The 14,934-nt window shown below is 39.6% G+C and overlaps 1 protein-coding gene across 1 annotated transcript in view; it reads right to left on the reverse strand.

The window, feature by feature from the left end:
* Positions 1–3,489: 3,489 nt before the first annotated feature.
* The window catches only part of PON3 (paraoxonase 3), a 33,402-nt gene continuing 21,957 nt past the window's right edge, over positions 3,490–14,934 (reverse strand). Inside the window, exons 5-9 of the mRNA XM_032642995.1 lie at positions 12,537–12,663; positions 7,544–7,744; positions 6,481–6,562; positions 6,108–6,236; positions 3,490–3,661 (exon numbers count right to left, since the gene is read on the reverse strand). Coding sequence (XP_032498886.1) covers positions 3,503–3,661; positions 6,108–6,236; positions 6,481–6,562; positions 7,544–7,744; positions 12,537–12,663 — 698 coding nt within the window. The 3' untranslated portion in view covers positions 3,490–3,502. The remainder of the gene's footprint in view (positions 3,662–6,107; positions 6,237–6,480; positions 6,563–7,543; positions 7,745–12,536; positions 12,664–14,934) is intronic.

Raw genomic sequence — 14,934 nt, forward strand, 5'->3', positions numbered from 1 at the left:
TGGCACAGACCACTAATTGTTCACTAGAATTTATTCTTTTTTTCCTCCTTGAACATATGTCTCCCCAGTCATATTACATCATCCATTTTTCTTTGCAGTTAGTTAGGTACAGCCATGTGATTAGTTTTTACCATTGGTAAGCGAGTAGAAATAATGACTACCATTCCTGGTTCTAGGCCTTAAGACATGGGGTATTTCTCCCTGACATCCACCAACCTCTTTCTCCTTCCAGTTTGATGAAATACAGACATGGGGGTGACCTGCCTTCCACCATGCAGATAACTAGAGTAACCTAGGCAATGGTGCAGCAATAAGATGAAGCTATTTTTGCTCAAGATACACTCTCTATGCAACTCTCCATTGCTTTGTCCTGGAGGCTTTCTGGACTCCATTAATAGCTCCCTGCCTTCTGGATTCTAGTTGGGAGGGTGGAAGGGGAGTTCAGTCAAGACATTTATTCCCTCTGCTGTCTCTGCTGAGTTGTCATAGGTTAGCTGCCTCTTTCTACCAATGACCAGAGCATCTTTTGGGAGAGTCTCCACTTTATCTACTCTCTTCTGGTTCTAGTAACTGCTTCCACCCCTTGTTCCTTCAAACCTAGGGTTGGAAAGAGTCCCTGGACTCCTGCCCCCACCCCCAATCTCTCTCACTCCATTGCTAACAATGGAGTGTTGTGTACTTTTCTTGTTAGCTTCTTTCTACATTCCCACCATTGTGTCAATAGTCCCCCTTAAAGAACTTCTCTCAACAGCCCTGTTTGAGTGTGCTTTCTCTTTCCTGCAAAATTCTGATCAGTGATCTCTCTGGATGGCCCCATCAAGGGAAGCTGCCTCATCAATCACTTTCCTGAAAACTGCAAAATAAAAGAGAAATAGATCATCCTTTTTTTTAAGGCATTGTATGTTTTGTTTTGTATGTTACAGTAGGTCAGCCTTACCCCAATTAATAGAGTGTTACATACTTTTTTAGGAGTTTGTTCTTTTCATAAAAATTTCACATTTGTTGGCACAAAGTGTTTCATCAACCCCTCTTTTTATTTCTGTATTATCATAGCATCTACATGTGCTATTTTCATTTCTGACATTGGATAACTGAGTCATTCTTTTTCTTCGCAAGTCTCACCAGAGGTGTATTAGTTTTTAATAATCTTTTTAAAGAATGAACTTTTGGCTTTTGTTTAATCTCTGCATTATATGTGGTTTTCTGTTTCATTTTTGACTATCATTACAAATTAGTCCAGAGCTTAGCATCTTAAAACAATCAGAAACTTTTATCACTATGCACAGTTTTTTTGTAAGCAAAATAGAAATGGAAGTGTTTTTCTATAACCTAGCCTCGACAGTCACACATCACATCTAGAATATCCTACTGATTACACAGATCAGCCATATTTGATGTAGAAGGGAACTGTGCAAGAGAATGAATACCAGAAATTAAGGATCATTGGGCGCCATCTTGGAGCTGTCTACCACATTGGTTTTTGCGCTTATCTTTACTATTTTCTTTCCTGAGCTCAACCACCTCCTCTTCATCACCCTAGTATCCCTACCTGCATCTCTGACAATTTAAACAGAAAGACTGGGGAAGAAAAGACAAGGAATCATCAAAATGCAGCATCTATTTTGAGGGGCAATCCCTCTCCCTCCCAAGCCAAGTGAGGGAAGAGGCTCAAGATAAACACATAAAGATTGGAAGTGCCTACAAGAAGGGAAACTCTACAGCTTTGTTACTTTCTAGGCCCTTGCTGTGAAAGGACATATTGGTCCCTGGCAATGAGATCCCCCAAATCTCTCTGGGAGTTTTATCATGAAGCCTTTCCTAAACTGGCCTGGGAAGAAGGCAGGGCAAATTCTTAGAAACACACCAGCATCTAAATACTCTTATTCTTCTCATCTCTGGATTTCCATGTCCCCCCTAGTCTGGTAAACTTTATCTAATTTGTAGTTGTAAGGGTTAAGGACAGAAAATAAGACATATTTTCCGAAACTGGCTGTAAACATGCTCCTAGTTATTTTCTCTGTGTCCCCCTAATGGTTAGGCTTCTCAAAATTAAAATCTGAGAACTGACTATAACATTTTGCTGAGTCATTCATCCCCTAAAGCAATGGAAACTGCAATCCTAGTGTCTAAATCAGAAAGGGTTACCTGGGCTAAAAATTTACCCCGCTACAAAACTTTTCAACAAAACTTACATCTAACTGAGCAAAATGACTTAGGAAATAAAAAGGTCACCCCAACACCCCATCCCCAGAAGAGAAAAAAAAAAAATTAACCAACCACTCCCCAGCAAAAGTCACAAAAAAGGAAGGGGGTGGAGTGCTTGTGTATACTAAGTCCTGTTAATGATTTCCTAAAGGTTGTCCTGGTTTTTGACCAAGAAAGGGACACTTCTATTCATTCTCATCAAACTAAGGTTGAGTTGGTCCTTAAGACAAGATTTCAATACAATACTGTTATTTATTTCAGATTCTTTAGGGCCAGGTGTATGGAATGTTGCTTAATAAGTGTTTATTGAATCAACCAGAAGAGCACCGTTTAAAGCAACTGAGGATAACAGTCCTGAGGCACCATCTCCTGGGTCAGAGCCAAGCTGATTACAACACTTCAGATACAGATATCACTACAAATAAAGACCTGTTACAAAGATCAGATTAGCCCTGCCCTGCCTTAAACTAGGCAGTGTGGTCTGTCTTTGTCAGATTTTCCAGAATCTGATTTCCTGTGTCAACATTGGGAGAATGCAAGTTCAAGGAGGACTTTGGGCAGTCCCATGATGCCAATTCTTGCTTTTATCCATGGGCTGGGCACTTGATTGGTAGTCTGTGCCTTGTACAATTGAGGGAAGAGAGGGGGAATTATAAATATTTGAACATTAGCTTTTCTCCTGGTCTGGACCGCAGGAGGCTCAGAACATCACAGTTGCAGGAGGTTAATTTTGCCACACAGTTACCAAGGAGCCCTAGGTGAGCTGGACACGTCACTTACCACAGCTCACTCATCTTATTGTAGAAAGAATATTGGGGGTGGTAGATAAAAAGAATTAAGAGGTTTAGTTTCTTGTTGGACTGTCACTATCTTGACTTGCAATTAGGTGGATATTATGTAATCTCTCTGCTTCTTTACTTATATCCATGAGAAAAAGCGGACACATTTTTTTTTTTTCTTTTTTTTGTGGTACGAGGGCCTCTCACTGCTGTGGCCTCTCCCACTGTGAAGCACAGGCTCCGGACGCGCAGGCCCAGCGGCCATGGCTCACGGGCCCAGCCACTCCGCGGCATGTGGGATCTTCCCAGACTGGGGCACGAACCCGCGTCCCCTGCATCGGCAGGTGGACTCTCAACCACTGCACCACCAGGGAAGCCCCCGGACACATTTTTATTGGTGTGTCCAATAAAAATTTATTATTTAGTTATTTTTATTGTCATTCACTTACAGTTCCAGTCATTATATAATTAAGGGTATACTTTTACCAAATATGTAGACTTTTTGGAATATCTGGACTCTAGAGCACACAGTACAGAGCTTTGTGAAATACGGTGCCTATGAGAAGCTTCCCCTGGTACACAGAAGCCACAGAGCTGCCCTGAAGCACTGAGCCATTGTTGGCATACTCAGTGCTTATCCTGGGCTTCTCAGACAAAGCATTCTGGATGCGAAGTACCTGTCAAGGAAGATCATTCATTAGTAGACTATGAACAAACAGCCATCAGAGATGTTTTCCTTCCCAAATACTCCAGGAGTAATATGTTTCTCAGAAATCAATAAGCTAAAATCCATACATCTTCAATCTTTTCTTTTTCTTCTTCTGATGAAAGTATCAGTGTCCTAACGATATCTAGTCACTCAAGTGGACTAGTGATCTCACATTAGCCAAATTCCTCAGCAGATGGTTTACACAATTTTGATAGTTCAGACTCTATAGAGAGAGGTAAGAACCGTGAATGCTCTTATCTAATCTTCAGTGAACAGTGTTGCTCCCTCTGTGGAAAGGTTCTTGCCCTTGACTGGGCATTCAGGATGAGGAGGGAAACACGGGACAAGATAATGAAGGGACAACCAGTTAGCCAGCCAACCCAACCCAGAGCAGTAGATGGTAGTTTTCACAGCTGGACCCCTCCCTCAAGGAAGCATAAAGAATGCATACTTTGGAATTCAATCTGACACATCACTGCCTAGTACTGTTATTGATCCACAGGATTTACACAGTTTAGTTTGCTAATCAGTAAATACGTAAGTGCTCAGGTTTCCAAATAGCCTGGATGAAGTTCACTCAAATAGGGCATGACGTGAATTAAATTAGGATTTAATTGAGGATTAGGATTTCACGAGTCATGAGTCTATATCAACATCTCTTATTAAAATAGAATTTAGTTTTTTTTGTTTTTGTTTTTGTTTTATCTTGAGGAAGATCCTACAACTTTATCTCAGGTTTGTTACATGGAAATACTCAAGCTGGAGCTCATGTAGAAAACATTAGCCTCCACCAAAAATAAAGGGTGTCAGTGATTGTGAAGAAAGAAGTCTTATCTAAAATAAACAAATGATTAAATTTGAAAATGGAGACATGAAAAAGAGTCTAAACAATTTTCTTATTCTGTGGATCGTATTTTCATTCTCTTAAAGCAGATGTTGTTGGGCATTTGTAGAAAAGTTCTATGTATCACTTTGGGGGGCATATATCTGAGGCCAGGGTAGCTTAGGGTAACAATTCTTCAGGTTCTAGTCTCAGGCTGAACTTTTGTTTCTTTTTATATTTTTTGATGTTTTGGGGTGTTTTTTTGTTTTGGTTTGGTTTTTTGGTTGTTGTTGGTTTTTGTCAAGAAATTGTTGACTAGGGAATTCTCTGGCAGTCCAGTGGTTAGGACTCCGTGCTTTCACTGGCGAGGGCACGGGTTCAATCCCTGGTCAGGGAACTAAGATCCCATAAGCCATGTGGTAGAGCCAAAAACAAAACAAAAAAAGTTGTGACTAGTATGTTAATAAAAGAAACAAATCTTTATTTTTTTATACTAAAGAATAGCAATATTGGAAGCAGAATAACTGTATGTTCTACTTTATCCACTGGGCCAATTACCAGGGTGGGATTTGAGTCTCAATTTCCCAACTCCCCATACCTAGATTCAAACATTCTCCTCTTTGTTCAAACTTTACCTTCTCAATGAGGCATAGCCTGGTCTCCATATTTAATAAGACCTGCCATCCCTCTGTTCACAGTTATCCTGATCCCTTTTACTGTTATGCTTTTTCTTCCCATAGAACTTACCACTTGCAAACTTACTATCTAATTTACTTATTTCTTATGCTTATTGTTCATTGTCTTTCTCCCTCCCTAACAGCAGGGATCTTTGTATGTCTTGTTTTCTGATTATTTTCTAAGCATTAGAACAAAGACTAGTACATTATAAGTGCTCAGTAAATTTTTGTGAAAAAATCTCTCCTAGTATGTGTGCCAAGAATTTATATCTGTATTTAAATTCACTAGAGGTTTTTTTATTCTTAAGCTCAATGCTATAGAAATTGCAATGCTTTATGCTATTGTTTCTAATGCCATATAAAATTCAATGGCATATGATATTATTTTAGAAGAGATTTAAAATAACATCTATAAAATGAGACATTCTTCAACACTATCATATATAATAGAACCTGCGGGCAAAATCTAATTTTGTTATGAGACTACAGTCGTTTAAACCCTTTCATGGGAGCTTCCTGTTGGGCAGTATGAAAGATGTTTCCATATATGACTCTCCCTTTGCCTAACTTTAGGGCCTGCTCAGAGCCTACATCCTGATTGGAACTATGATATGGGAATCTGGGTCAATATGAACAATCAAGCTCATCTTTTCCCATGATTCCCAATAGCAAGTACAGCCTTTGCAAGGATGGGATATGCTGTTTAGCACTGATGTTAAACTGTCACCAGGTGACGTGAAGGGGTTAATGGGCTGTATCTCCCGATCCTGCCCCAAATCTTTACTCTTCCCATATGTAGAATTTGTTCAATTCTGGAACATCACATATGACCTGCTAAATTCTCCCAAGTCACCTCAACAAATTGATTGTTCTTGTCGCTTTTCCCATGAGCTTAGAGAAGTATAAGAACTTACTTCTGACCCTGGAGGATCCTCAGTATTATACATTAGCAGCTTGATGGCATTAGGATGGCATCCTGCCAAAATATCTCCCGTGTCAGGATCAACAGTTAAGTTATCCACTAAGGTGCCCAACTGGATTACCTTCCAACAAAGAGGAAGTAGTGAAGACATTGTTTTGACTTTCTTCCCTACCTCCTCCCTCCCACCAGCTCCTTCTGGCTCCTGAAATTAGATTTTTGCTACTGAATTTTAGAAGTGCAAGCATAATCTCACCAACATTCTTCTAAAACCGTCTCATTTCCTTCATTCAGGGAGCGCATTCCCAGGTCAAGCTTGGGAACCAATGTAATAGAACACGTTGTGTGGGAAGACAGGGTACTTTTACCTTGAATTGAGTTAAATCCCAGTTGTCATGTGTTTTCATTACATGAATGTTCTTATCCAGTACATCAGCTACATAGATATACCTTTGAAGTAAGTAACATTTACATTTAAGCAAGTAGTAATGAGAGATGATACTAACTTTTATTTTGGAGAAGAAGTATACAAATTCACAATAGCTCAAAGTGCCACTACAGTGCCTTTCTAAACCACAGTAAAAGATAATGGACTGGTATTTTTAATACTCTTGAAGTGCTTTAAGTAAGCGTTGAATATGAGATATGACCATAAGGTAATGGAATCATGTTTCTAGATGACATATAGGCTCAGTCTCATCAGTTACGAATCATACTTTATTCTTTAAATTGAATGGAGGTAAGTGGACCTCTCATAAGTCCAATAGAGCCTATACTTCCAGAAACTCGTGCTTGAAAAGAAGTAGCAGATGATCATGAAACTCAGTCACAATTATTTTCAAAAAGAGGAAGAATACTTAGTGTTGTTTTCCACAGGGATCATCTCTATTTATTATGTCACCTTTACATTTAATATTCATGGTACTCTTCTTTTTAAATAACCTTCCATTTTAAAAACACTTTAAAAGAGTTTCTCATAAAATTTTATGCTGCATAAAATAATGTCTTCTCATAGAAAATTCTGTTGTAGTACAACAAGTCTGAAACTTATACAATCCCAATGCCCAATCTAAGTTGGGTCTCCCTCTCCAATAAGAACTTTTGGGTAACTGAACTTAGTATAAGTGATTAAAGACCCTCTAGCTTCATAAGGGGCAGAGGTATCCTGCATTTATACTCTTTTCTAGTCACATAAGAGTCTGGAACAAGGACCTCATATCCTTGAGTCAAAATCCCTCATTTTTTGGGGGGACCCTAAAGTGCAAGAGGGCATGGTTGGCTTAAGATCACACATTTATTGTGAACCCTGGCCACGCTGGATCCCTCCACACATGTATTGACTACTTAAGCCTCAGGAAGTAAGCACTTCTTCAGGGAAGGAATCCATGAAAACGTCAAGGGTAAAGGGTTGGAATTTATAAAAGAGCTTACTTCTTGTCTGGTGAGATGGTGATCCCATTGGCAGAAATAAATCCTTTGGCCACCACTTTAACCTCTCTTGGACTGTAGAAAAGAATGTAAGTCCAGCGAAGATCCATGACCACCTCTAATAGTACCAAGAAGAAGTTGGTAAAATAGTGGTCTCTGGTGGCATAGAACTGTTCTGCTCCGAGAACCACAATGTCATTCACACTAAAATGAAAAAGAAAAAAAAAAAAAGAAAGAGACAGAGAGAGGAAAAGAAAAAAAAACATGGGCTATTTAAAATCACTAAATCTCAAAGACCAATAAATTCATCAGTTTGAAAAAGTATACATGAACTAGTATGGATTAAAGGATTCCACAGAAAGTACATGACTTTTCATTGCCCTGATGGATTTTCTTTTAGCCATTTGTTATTTTCTCACTCCTCCCTTCCACAGAAATCAGCAAAAGCAGACAAGTATACAAATAAACCTCAAATCTATTGACTTGCGACTGTTTTTTTTTTTTTTTTTTACAGGTGAAAGAGGGATTCTGTAATTCCCAACACACTCTGAACCTGATAGAACAAATCTAGGTTTTTTAAAATTATTATTCTTTAAACAATTGCCAAGACTGGAATCAAAGATAAATAGAAGGCACAACAGTTTTGCTCTGGTTTTATGTTATTCAGATTTAAAATTTTTTTTTGTTTTCTTTTTTTTACAAATACAAATTAAACATGAAAAAACTCTACTTCAAAAAAAAAGTCTAACAGTTCAAGAAAAGCTTATCAGTTGCATTCTAGACATTTAAAACCTATCTCACAATTTAAATTTCAGTGGTAAAAACAGTAGGTTTTGGAACTGTTTGGTGATCGCGTATCCAAAGAAAAACTCCACTAACACCTTTTATTCAGTTTTTAACCATACCAGAGAGAATCTAAATTGTCAATTTTTCCAATGGCAATTTTTCTGCACCAGAAGGTAGTCCTGACTCTCAAAGAAGAGACAATTTGGGTTTTTCCTGCCTTCAAAATGTTTATCAAATCCTGTAATTCTCCCAGGATTTTGAAACATGTAGAAAATAAGTAAGAAATATTCCAATGAATGAAACATACCAAATGTCAGTAATAAGCAAGAAACATTCCTTTGGGGAAACTGTTAAAATCCAGCCTGTATATGCAAGTAAAGCAGGGAAATGCAGTCTTTTTTTTTCTTCTTTAAAAATCCATTTTTCCTAAAATATCATTCCACAAAATTGGAAGTGAAGGACTAAAATGGGGGTGGGGTGGGTAAGGAGCACACACCATTAACACAAAAAGTAAAATTGTACAAACTTAAGCAGTTTATGATAGACTAGGATCAGATTCCAAGATACCAAAGGTTGGCTGAAGAAATTTAGCGTTTTGTGGGAGCTAGGGTGGTGAAGAGCAATTCACTGCCTTGGAGCACTGCCCCTTCCCACTGCAAATCCTGGTTTCTGCACCATGCCTCCACGGGGTGGGCCTCTCATCCCACCACCCAGCCCACCTCGAGGGCCTCCAGGTCCCTGCAGGTGGTTAGCTCGGCGGTCCCCTTCCTGGGCGGCTCGAATCTTCTTTTCTTCCACATTCAGATGGACCTCACCTCTGAACATGATGGGCCTGTTGCTAAGCACCTTCTGAACAGGCTCAGAATCATCAAACACAACGAACCCAAAATTAGGTAATTTCCCACTGTTGTTAATATGCAGCTCCACCATATTCCCCTAATTTTGAAAAAAATCTTTAAGCTCTGACCTGTCCACCTCATCAGCAGGTTGCCGATAAAGAGCTGGTCAGGCAGATCAGCTCGGTGCTTTGTGTCCTCCTAGAGGGGTGGGAGGGAGACGCAAGAGGGAGGAGATATGGGGATATACATATATGTATAGCTGATTCACTTTGTTATAAAGCAGAAACTAACACACCATTGTAAAGCAATTATACTCCAATAAAGATGTTAAAAAAAAAAAAGAGTTAAAAAAAAATGAAGTAATTTATGTAGCTTCCGAGATGGGAGACTTTAAGAGGCAGTACAAGATCCACCATGCTTCCCTCACTCTTCCACAGTAACCAGCAACTTTTCTGATAAATGAGAGTGTGGTCCTCTCTTAAGGTTCTAAATGAGGACACCATAAAACTGACTCCCTGAATCACCTACATTGGATATGTAGCATGAGTATGAAAACAAGACAAAACTTTGTGGGTTTGAGCCATTAAAGATGCTAGGGTTTTTCTTTTCTATTATTGTAGCAAGACCCAGTTCATCCTGACCTTTATATTTTCTCTGCATAGGTGGGATTATGAGTGTTATTCTTTCTTATTTATGTTCTTCAATACCATTGAAATTTTTAAATGAACCAAGTCTCATTCTCACAACAATTAAAACAAAATCATTTCTATTTTGGAAAAGAAAAAAAGAGATGATGACTAGAAAAAATGTAAAAAAAAAAAAAAGATTGAACCTGTGTGTGTGTGTGTGTGTGTGTGTGAAGCTTCTCTACTCAGCAACTTTGTAAAATACACAATATTGTCAATAAAGTTAATGTGCCACCCTTTCTAGTGGCATTTATGATTTAAAAATTTTTTTATTTTATATTAGAGTATAGTTAACAATGATGTGTTAGTTACAGGTGTACAGCAAAGTGATTCAGTTATATCCATACACGTTTACATTAAATTTAGGAAAGAAAAATTTGGATGAATCAGGAAATACTTTGAGGTTTTGTTGTACAATGACTCTCCCAATGTTATTGGGCTACTTGTCTTTTAGGTCTCAGCTTACGCAGTCCTTCCAAAAAGTATTATCACCATAGATTAAGTTAAATTCCCTCATAATTTGTTCCATAGCACTTTGTTCTACCCTTTGAAATGCTTGGGTATGTGTTTATCTACCTCTCAAGGTCCTCTTTAGATCCTCAAAGCCACGCCTGCCCTATTCCAGCTGGCACTATTTCAACCAGCTCTGCACAGGATCTGACACACTTTCCACAGTGTACCCTTATAGCGCCTTACCTCATGTCTGTTATGGGCCTCTTACTCCCATTTCCAGGCATCCCTGTCAAATTCAAAGCACAGGATATCACCAGACTTGCCTTGCACATGGGTAAAAAGGTATGTGCAGGAATTAACACCCCTTGAGGCACACCTCTGACTACTGAGAGATGGGGGGTGGGGTGGATAAACTCCTCTTCCTTTCTTATCTTGGCCAGATTGTCTTGAAATGAGGTTTATGTTGCTTGCTGGAGGGCAATCCCATGATTTCAAGCAGTCAGTTGCACGTAGCAGTAGCTGGCTTAACAATGCATTTGCTATAGACTCTCTCCCATATGAGTTTCCTGGTGCTGCTGTAACAAAGTACCACAAACTGGGTGGCTTAAGACAACACAAATTTACTGTCTCATAGTTCTGGAGGCCAGAAGTCTGAAATTAAATTGTTGACAGAGCCATACTCCCTCTGAAGGTTCTACTGGTGGATCCTTCCTTGCCTCTTCTAGCTTCTGGTAGCCTCAGGCATTCCTTGGCTTGTAGATGCATCACTCCAATCTCACTTTCCATCTTCACACGCATTCTCCCTGTGTGTCTGTCTGTCTTCTTATAAGGACATCAATCATATTGGATTAAGGGCGCACTCAGCTCTAATACAGCCTCATCTTAACTAATTACATCTGTAAGGATCCTATTTCCACATAAGGTCATGTTCTGGGATATCAGGGGTTAAAATTTCAACTTATCATTTTGAGGAGACACAATTCAACCCATAACACTCTGCTTTCCCTGCCTCAGGCTGGTCTCTGACTTCTGCATCCTGGGCTGGCACTCCCTAACAAAGAAGTTGTGTCTTGAGTTTTCCCTCAGGCTGTGCTTTCTGAAGCACTCTTCCCACAAGGGGATGTTATTGCATTTGACCCTCACAATCACCAGGTAGGTAAGTCAGGCCTTTGAGGGAATCCCCATTTTGCTGAGGAAAACTGAAGCACAGGTTGAGTGACTTGTCCACAGTTTCTCAGTCACCCAGCAGTGGCAGTCCTGGTCCCCACTGAGCCTCAGAACCCAGCACAGTGCATCATGGGAAAAGTCAACAACTTCAAGTTCTCTTACTTCTCCTGCCTCTCCTTTTGTTGCCCCCAAATTCTATGGGGAGAAATTCAAATGTGTTGTTGAAAAAGAGAGCAAAGGAGAGAAGATGAACTTCCTTCCTTTTCTTTCCCTACTCTTCTACCTCATGGAAAGATTAACCTCTACTGTTTTAGAACCAGTCTTTCAGCATTGAATCCATTTTATAAAAGATTCTTCATTGTTTGTTACAGGCTTGAAACAGGCAACCTACTAGTAAAAAACTTACAATTTTTCTCAAAGCTGTTCACCACAGTGATTAAGAGCCCAGCTTTGAATTCAGATGGGTCAAGGTTTACACCCTAGTTCTACCACTTACAAATTATGTAATTTGGGTAAGTAACTTACCCCAAACTGCTCTAAGTCTCTGTTTACTCATGCCTATTACTGAAGGCAGTTGTGAGAGTGAAAGGGAATTAGGGATTTTGGCACAGTGCCTGGCACATAGTCAATACTTAATAAATGTGATTTTTATATAGGCCTACAGGCCTTTTTTCAAATGTTACTTTAAAACTTTGAACAAAGGAATGGTCCTTCTGGAGGCTGGTTATAACACCCAATGGGTATGGCTTTCAGAATACAACCTACCAGGACAACTAAAGGGTGTGGGTGTTTAAAGAGCCCAATAGCAGGTTCTGCGCTGTTATGTTATGGAGGATGGAATTAGAGCAACTTTATAGGGTTAAAATGCTTTCAAAACGTTGGAGAATATAAAGATATTCAATACCGAATACAGCAATTTCTAGTGAGGTGCTGGGCAGTGTCACCATGAGAACCTTTAGAAAGCTTTAGAAGAAAAAGCTTCAAAACAAAAGTTTAACAAAGGCTGTGAACTAAAGAAAACAAAGCACACAGCAGAGGCGCAAATTAAATACTTTAATTCCATACCTTTTGAGAAGTTCGTGTTTTATAGTTTTCAGGTGTACCAAAGAACGTTGTTGTTCCTCAAATTTAAATATCTCCACAGTGGACTCCATGTGGGGATGATTCACAACATAAAGATAAACAATTTGGTCTAAAGTGGAAAAAAGACATAATTTCCAAGAAGTTTGCTTCTGTTGCAACTATTATTACACCTAGTGTAGAACTTGGTCATGTCCAAGGATTTTGCTTATACATCTTGCCTTTGATCCTCACAACCCATCTGATAGGTAAGTCAAACAAATGCCAGAATCCTCATTTTATTGAAGAAACTGACACTCAGAAGGTTAATAACTCATCAGCAATTTCATCACCACCCAGTGGCAAAGCCACGCCCAGATGTTTCTGCAATGCTCCCTTCAGCCTCACCTGCACACCCTCTCTAACAGGAAGATGAAGAACTACAGTGGTGCATAAACACGGATGCGGTTTCCCAAGGTGGCCCCTCAACAAGAGAAGTGGGTACAGCAAGCAAAGCTTTGCCGAGAATTCTTTTCTGTGAGAACTGCCTACATTGCAACACACGTTCAAGAAGTGTCAGGCCTGTGTAAATATTTTAAAATGAACATTTCCCAGGTAGAGAATGAACTCCTGACACAAGTCACCTACCTGTGGTTGCAGTAACGATATTTAGTTATTAATGAACCCAGTAGACGTGGAATGTAAATACAAATGTAGAAGAAAATAGATTAGCCAATTCTAGGTATAACCAACCTCAGGAATGTTCACCTATCTGTTCTCATACCGGAATGTGAACTGCTGTGAACAGGATTGGGGGCAGTACTCTAGCTTCTCAGAGTACTGTTTTCTGACTTATCAGGAGTTCTAAGTCAGATGCACTCTGGAGTTTGAAAGAGCCTGGGCCCATGCTCCCATTCAGGATGTGATCTGCGTTCATCTCCCCAGTTCCTTTCTTGATGGGGTTTCCAATCATGCAGCGGGGCAAGCCAGAGCCCTGAGATGTGGGGCTTATACTCAAGGCCCCTGAACCACATGGGCACCTTTACCTGAATTAAGGAAAAGTGCTCCCTCGCAGATGAATCTTTCTTTTGGTCTGACCCAACTGTGTTCCAGGGCATGGCAACTCTGTTCCAGGGACTTGGCAAGCAGAACCTGAGTAGCATTTAGCCCTCACATGGCCCTTCGACAAGACACTCTTGCTGGACACAGCATGAAAAATACATTGCTGCCCTGGCTTTAGCCCCTTCTTAAGGCCTCTTTTCATATAAGAGATGCTTGGTGAGAAGACTTTTGTTTTCTGTCTTCTCATTCATGCCAATTTATGTGTAATGTTTTGGCCTTATGAATTAAATACATAATTAAGGGAGGTCACTAACAAAATAAGTTGTCAATCACAACATACTTAACTTCTGAAAGCCTGATTATATGCCTGAGGATTAATCTGTAAACTGGTCCCATCTTAAAAAAAAAAAAAAACAAACCAAAACCAACCCTCACCTCCCCTTCCCCCCCTTACAAAAAACCCACCTCTAACACTATCCCAGGCCAATCTGATCACTCATTACACCTTCTCCAGTGAAGCATCATATGTCTAGTTGGGTGTCAGGCAAAAAAGTGATGACTCTCAAATTATTTAAATAGAGCCAGGAGCCCAAATTTCACCTGAATTAAGGACATAGGATTAGAACTAAGACCATCTGGGTTCTACTTCTGGCATTGCCATTTACTAATGACAGAAGTGAAGTCACACTTTACTGCATGTCTCTAAACTCCATTTCTCCATCTATAAAACTATCAGTATCTGCGCCCTGCCTGACTCATAGGGTTCATTCATTTATTCATTTAACACATGTTCACAGAGCACCTAACATGCTGCAGACACTGTTCTAGACTCTGGGAATCCAGCAATGACCAAGTCACATATGCTTTTATGATGGTTACATTCTAGAGAAGAAAACAGGAAGGAAATAATTAGTAAATAAAAGAATATGGGAATGGGGAGATATGCCTTCTTCATACAGTTGCACCCACTTGAAAAGTGACAGTTAAGCTTGGATCTAGAGATGAGAAGGAGCCCACTATAGAGAAGGAGCCACTATAGAGCAATAGTGGGAGAGGGAAAGAAGGTTGTTATCTTTTAACATTAATAAAAAGCATTAATTACCATTTTGATGAGTGCTAAAAGAGGAAGTTCATTGAGAAGAAATATAGCAAGGTTCACAGGCTGAAATAAGATGATGGGAAGGCTTCCCTGAGAAGGTGACATTTAAGCTGAGGCCTGAATGATGAAAAAGAATAAGCCAGAAATCAATGGAAAGACATTCCAGGCAGAGGGAATTACAGATGCAAAGGCCCTGAGGCATGCAGCATTCTGCAGGACTAAAGGAAATCCAGTGTGACTAGT

The sequence above is a fragment of the Phocoena sinus genome, chromosome 9 (genome assembly GCF_008692025.1).
Source record: "Phocoena sinus isolate mPhoSin1 chromosome 9, mPhoSin1.pri, whole genome shotgun sequence".
In the NCBI taxonomy this organism is placed as follows: Eukaryota; Metazoa; Chordata; class Mammalia; order Artiodactyla; family Phocoenidae; genus Phocoena; species Phocoena sinus.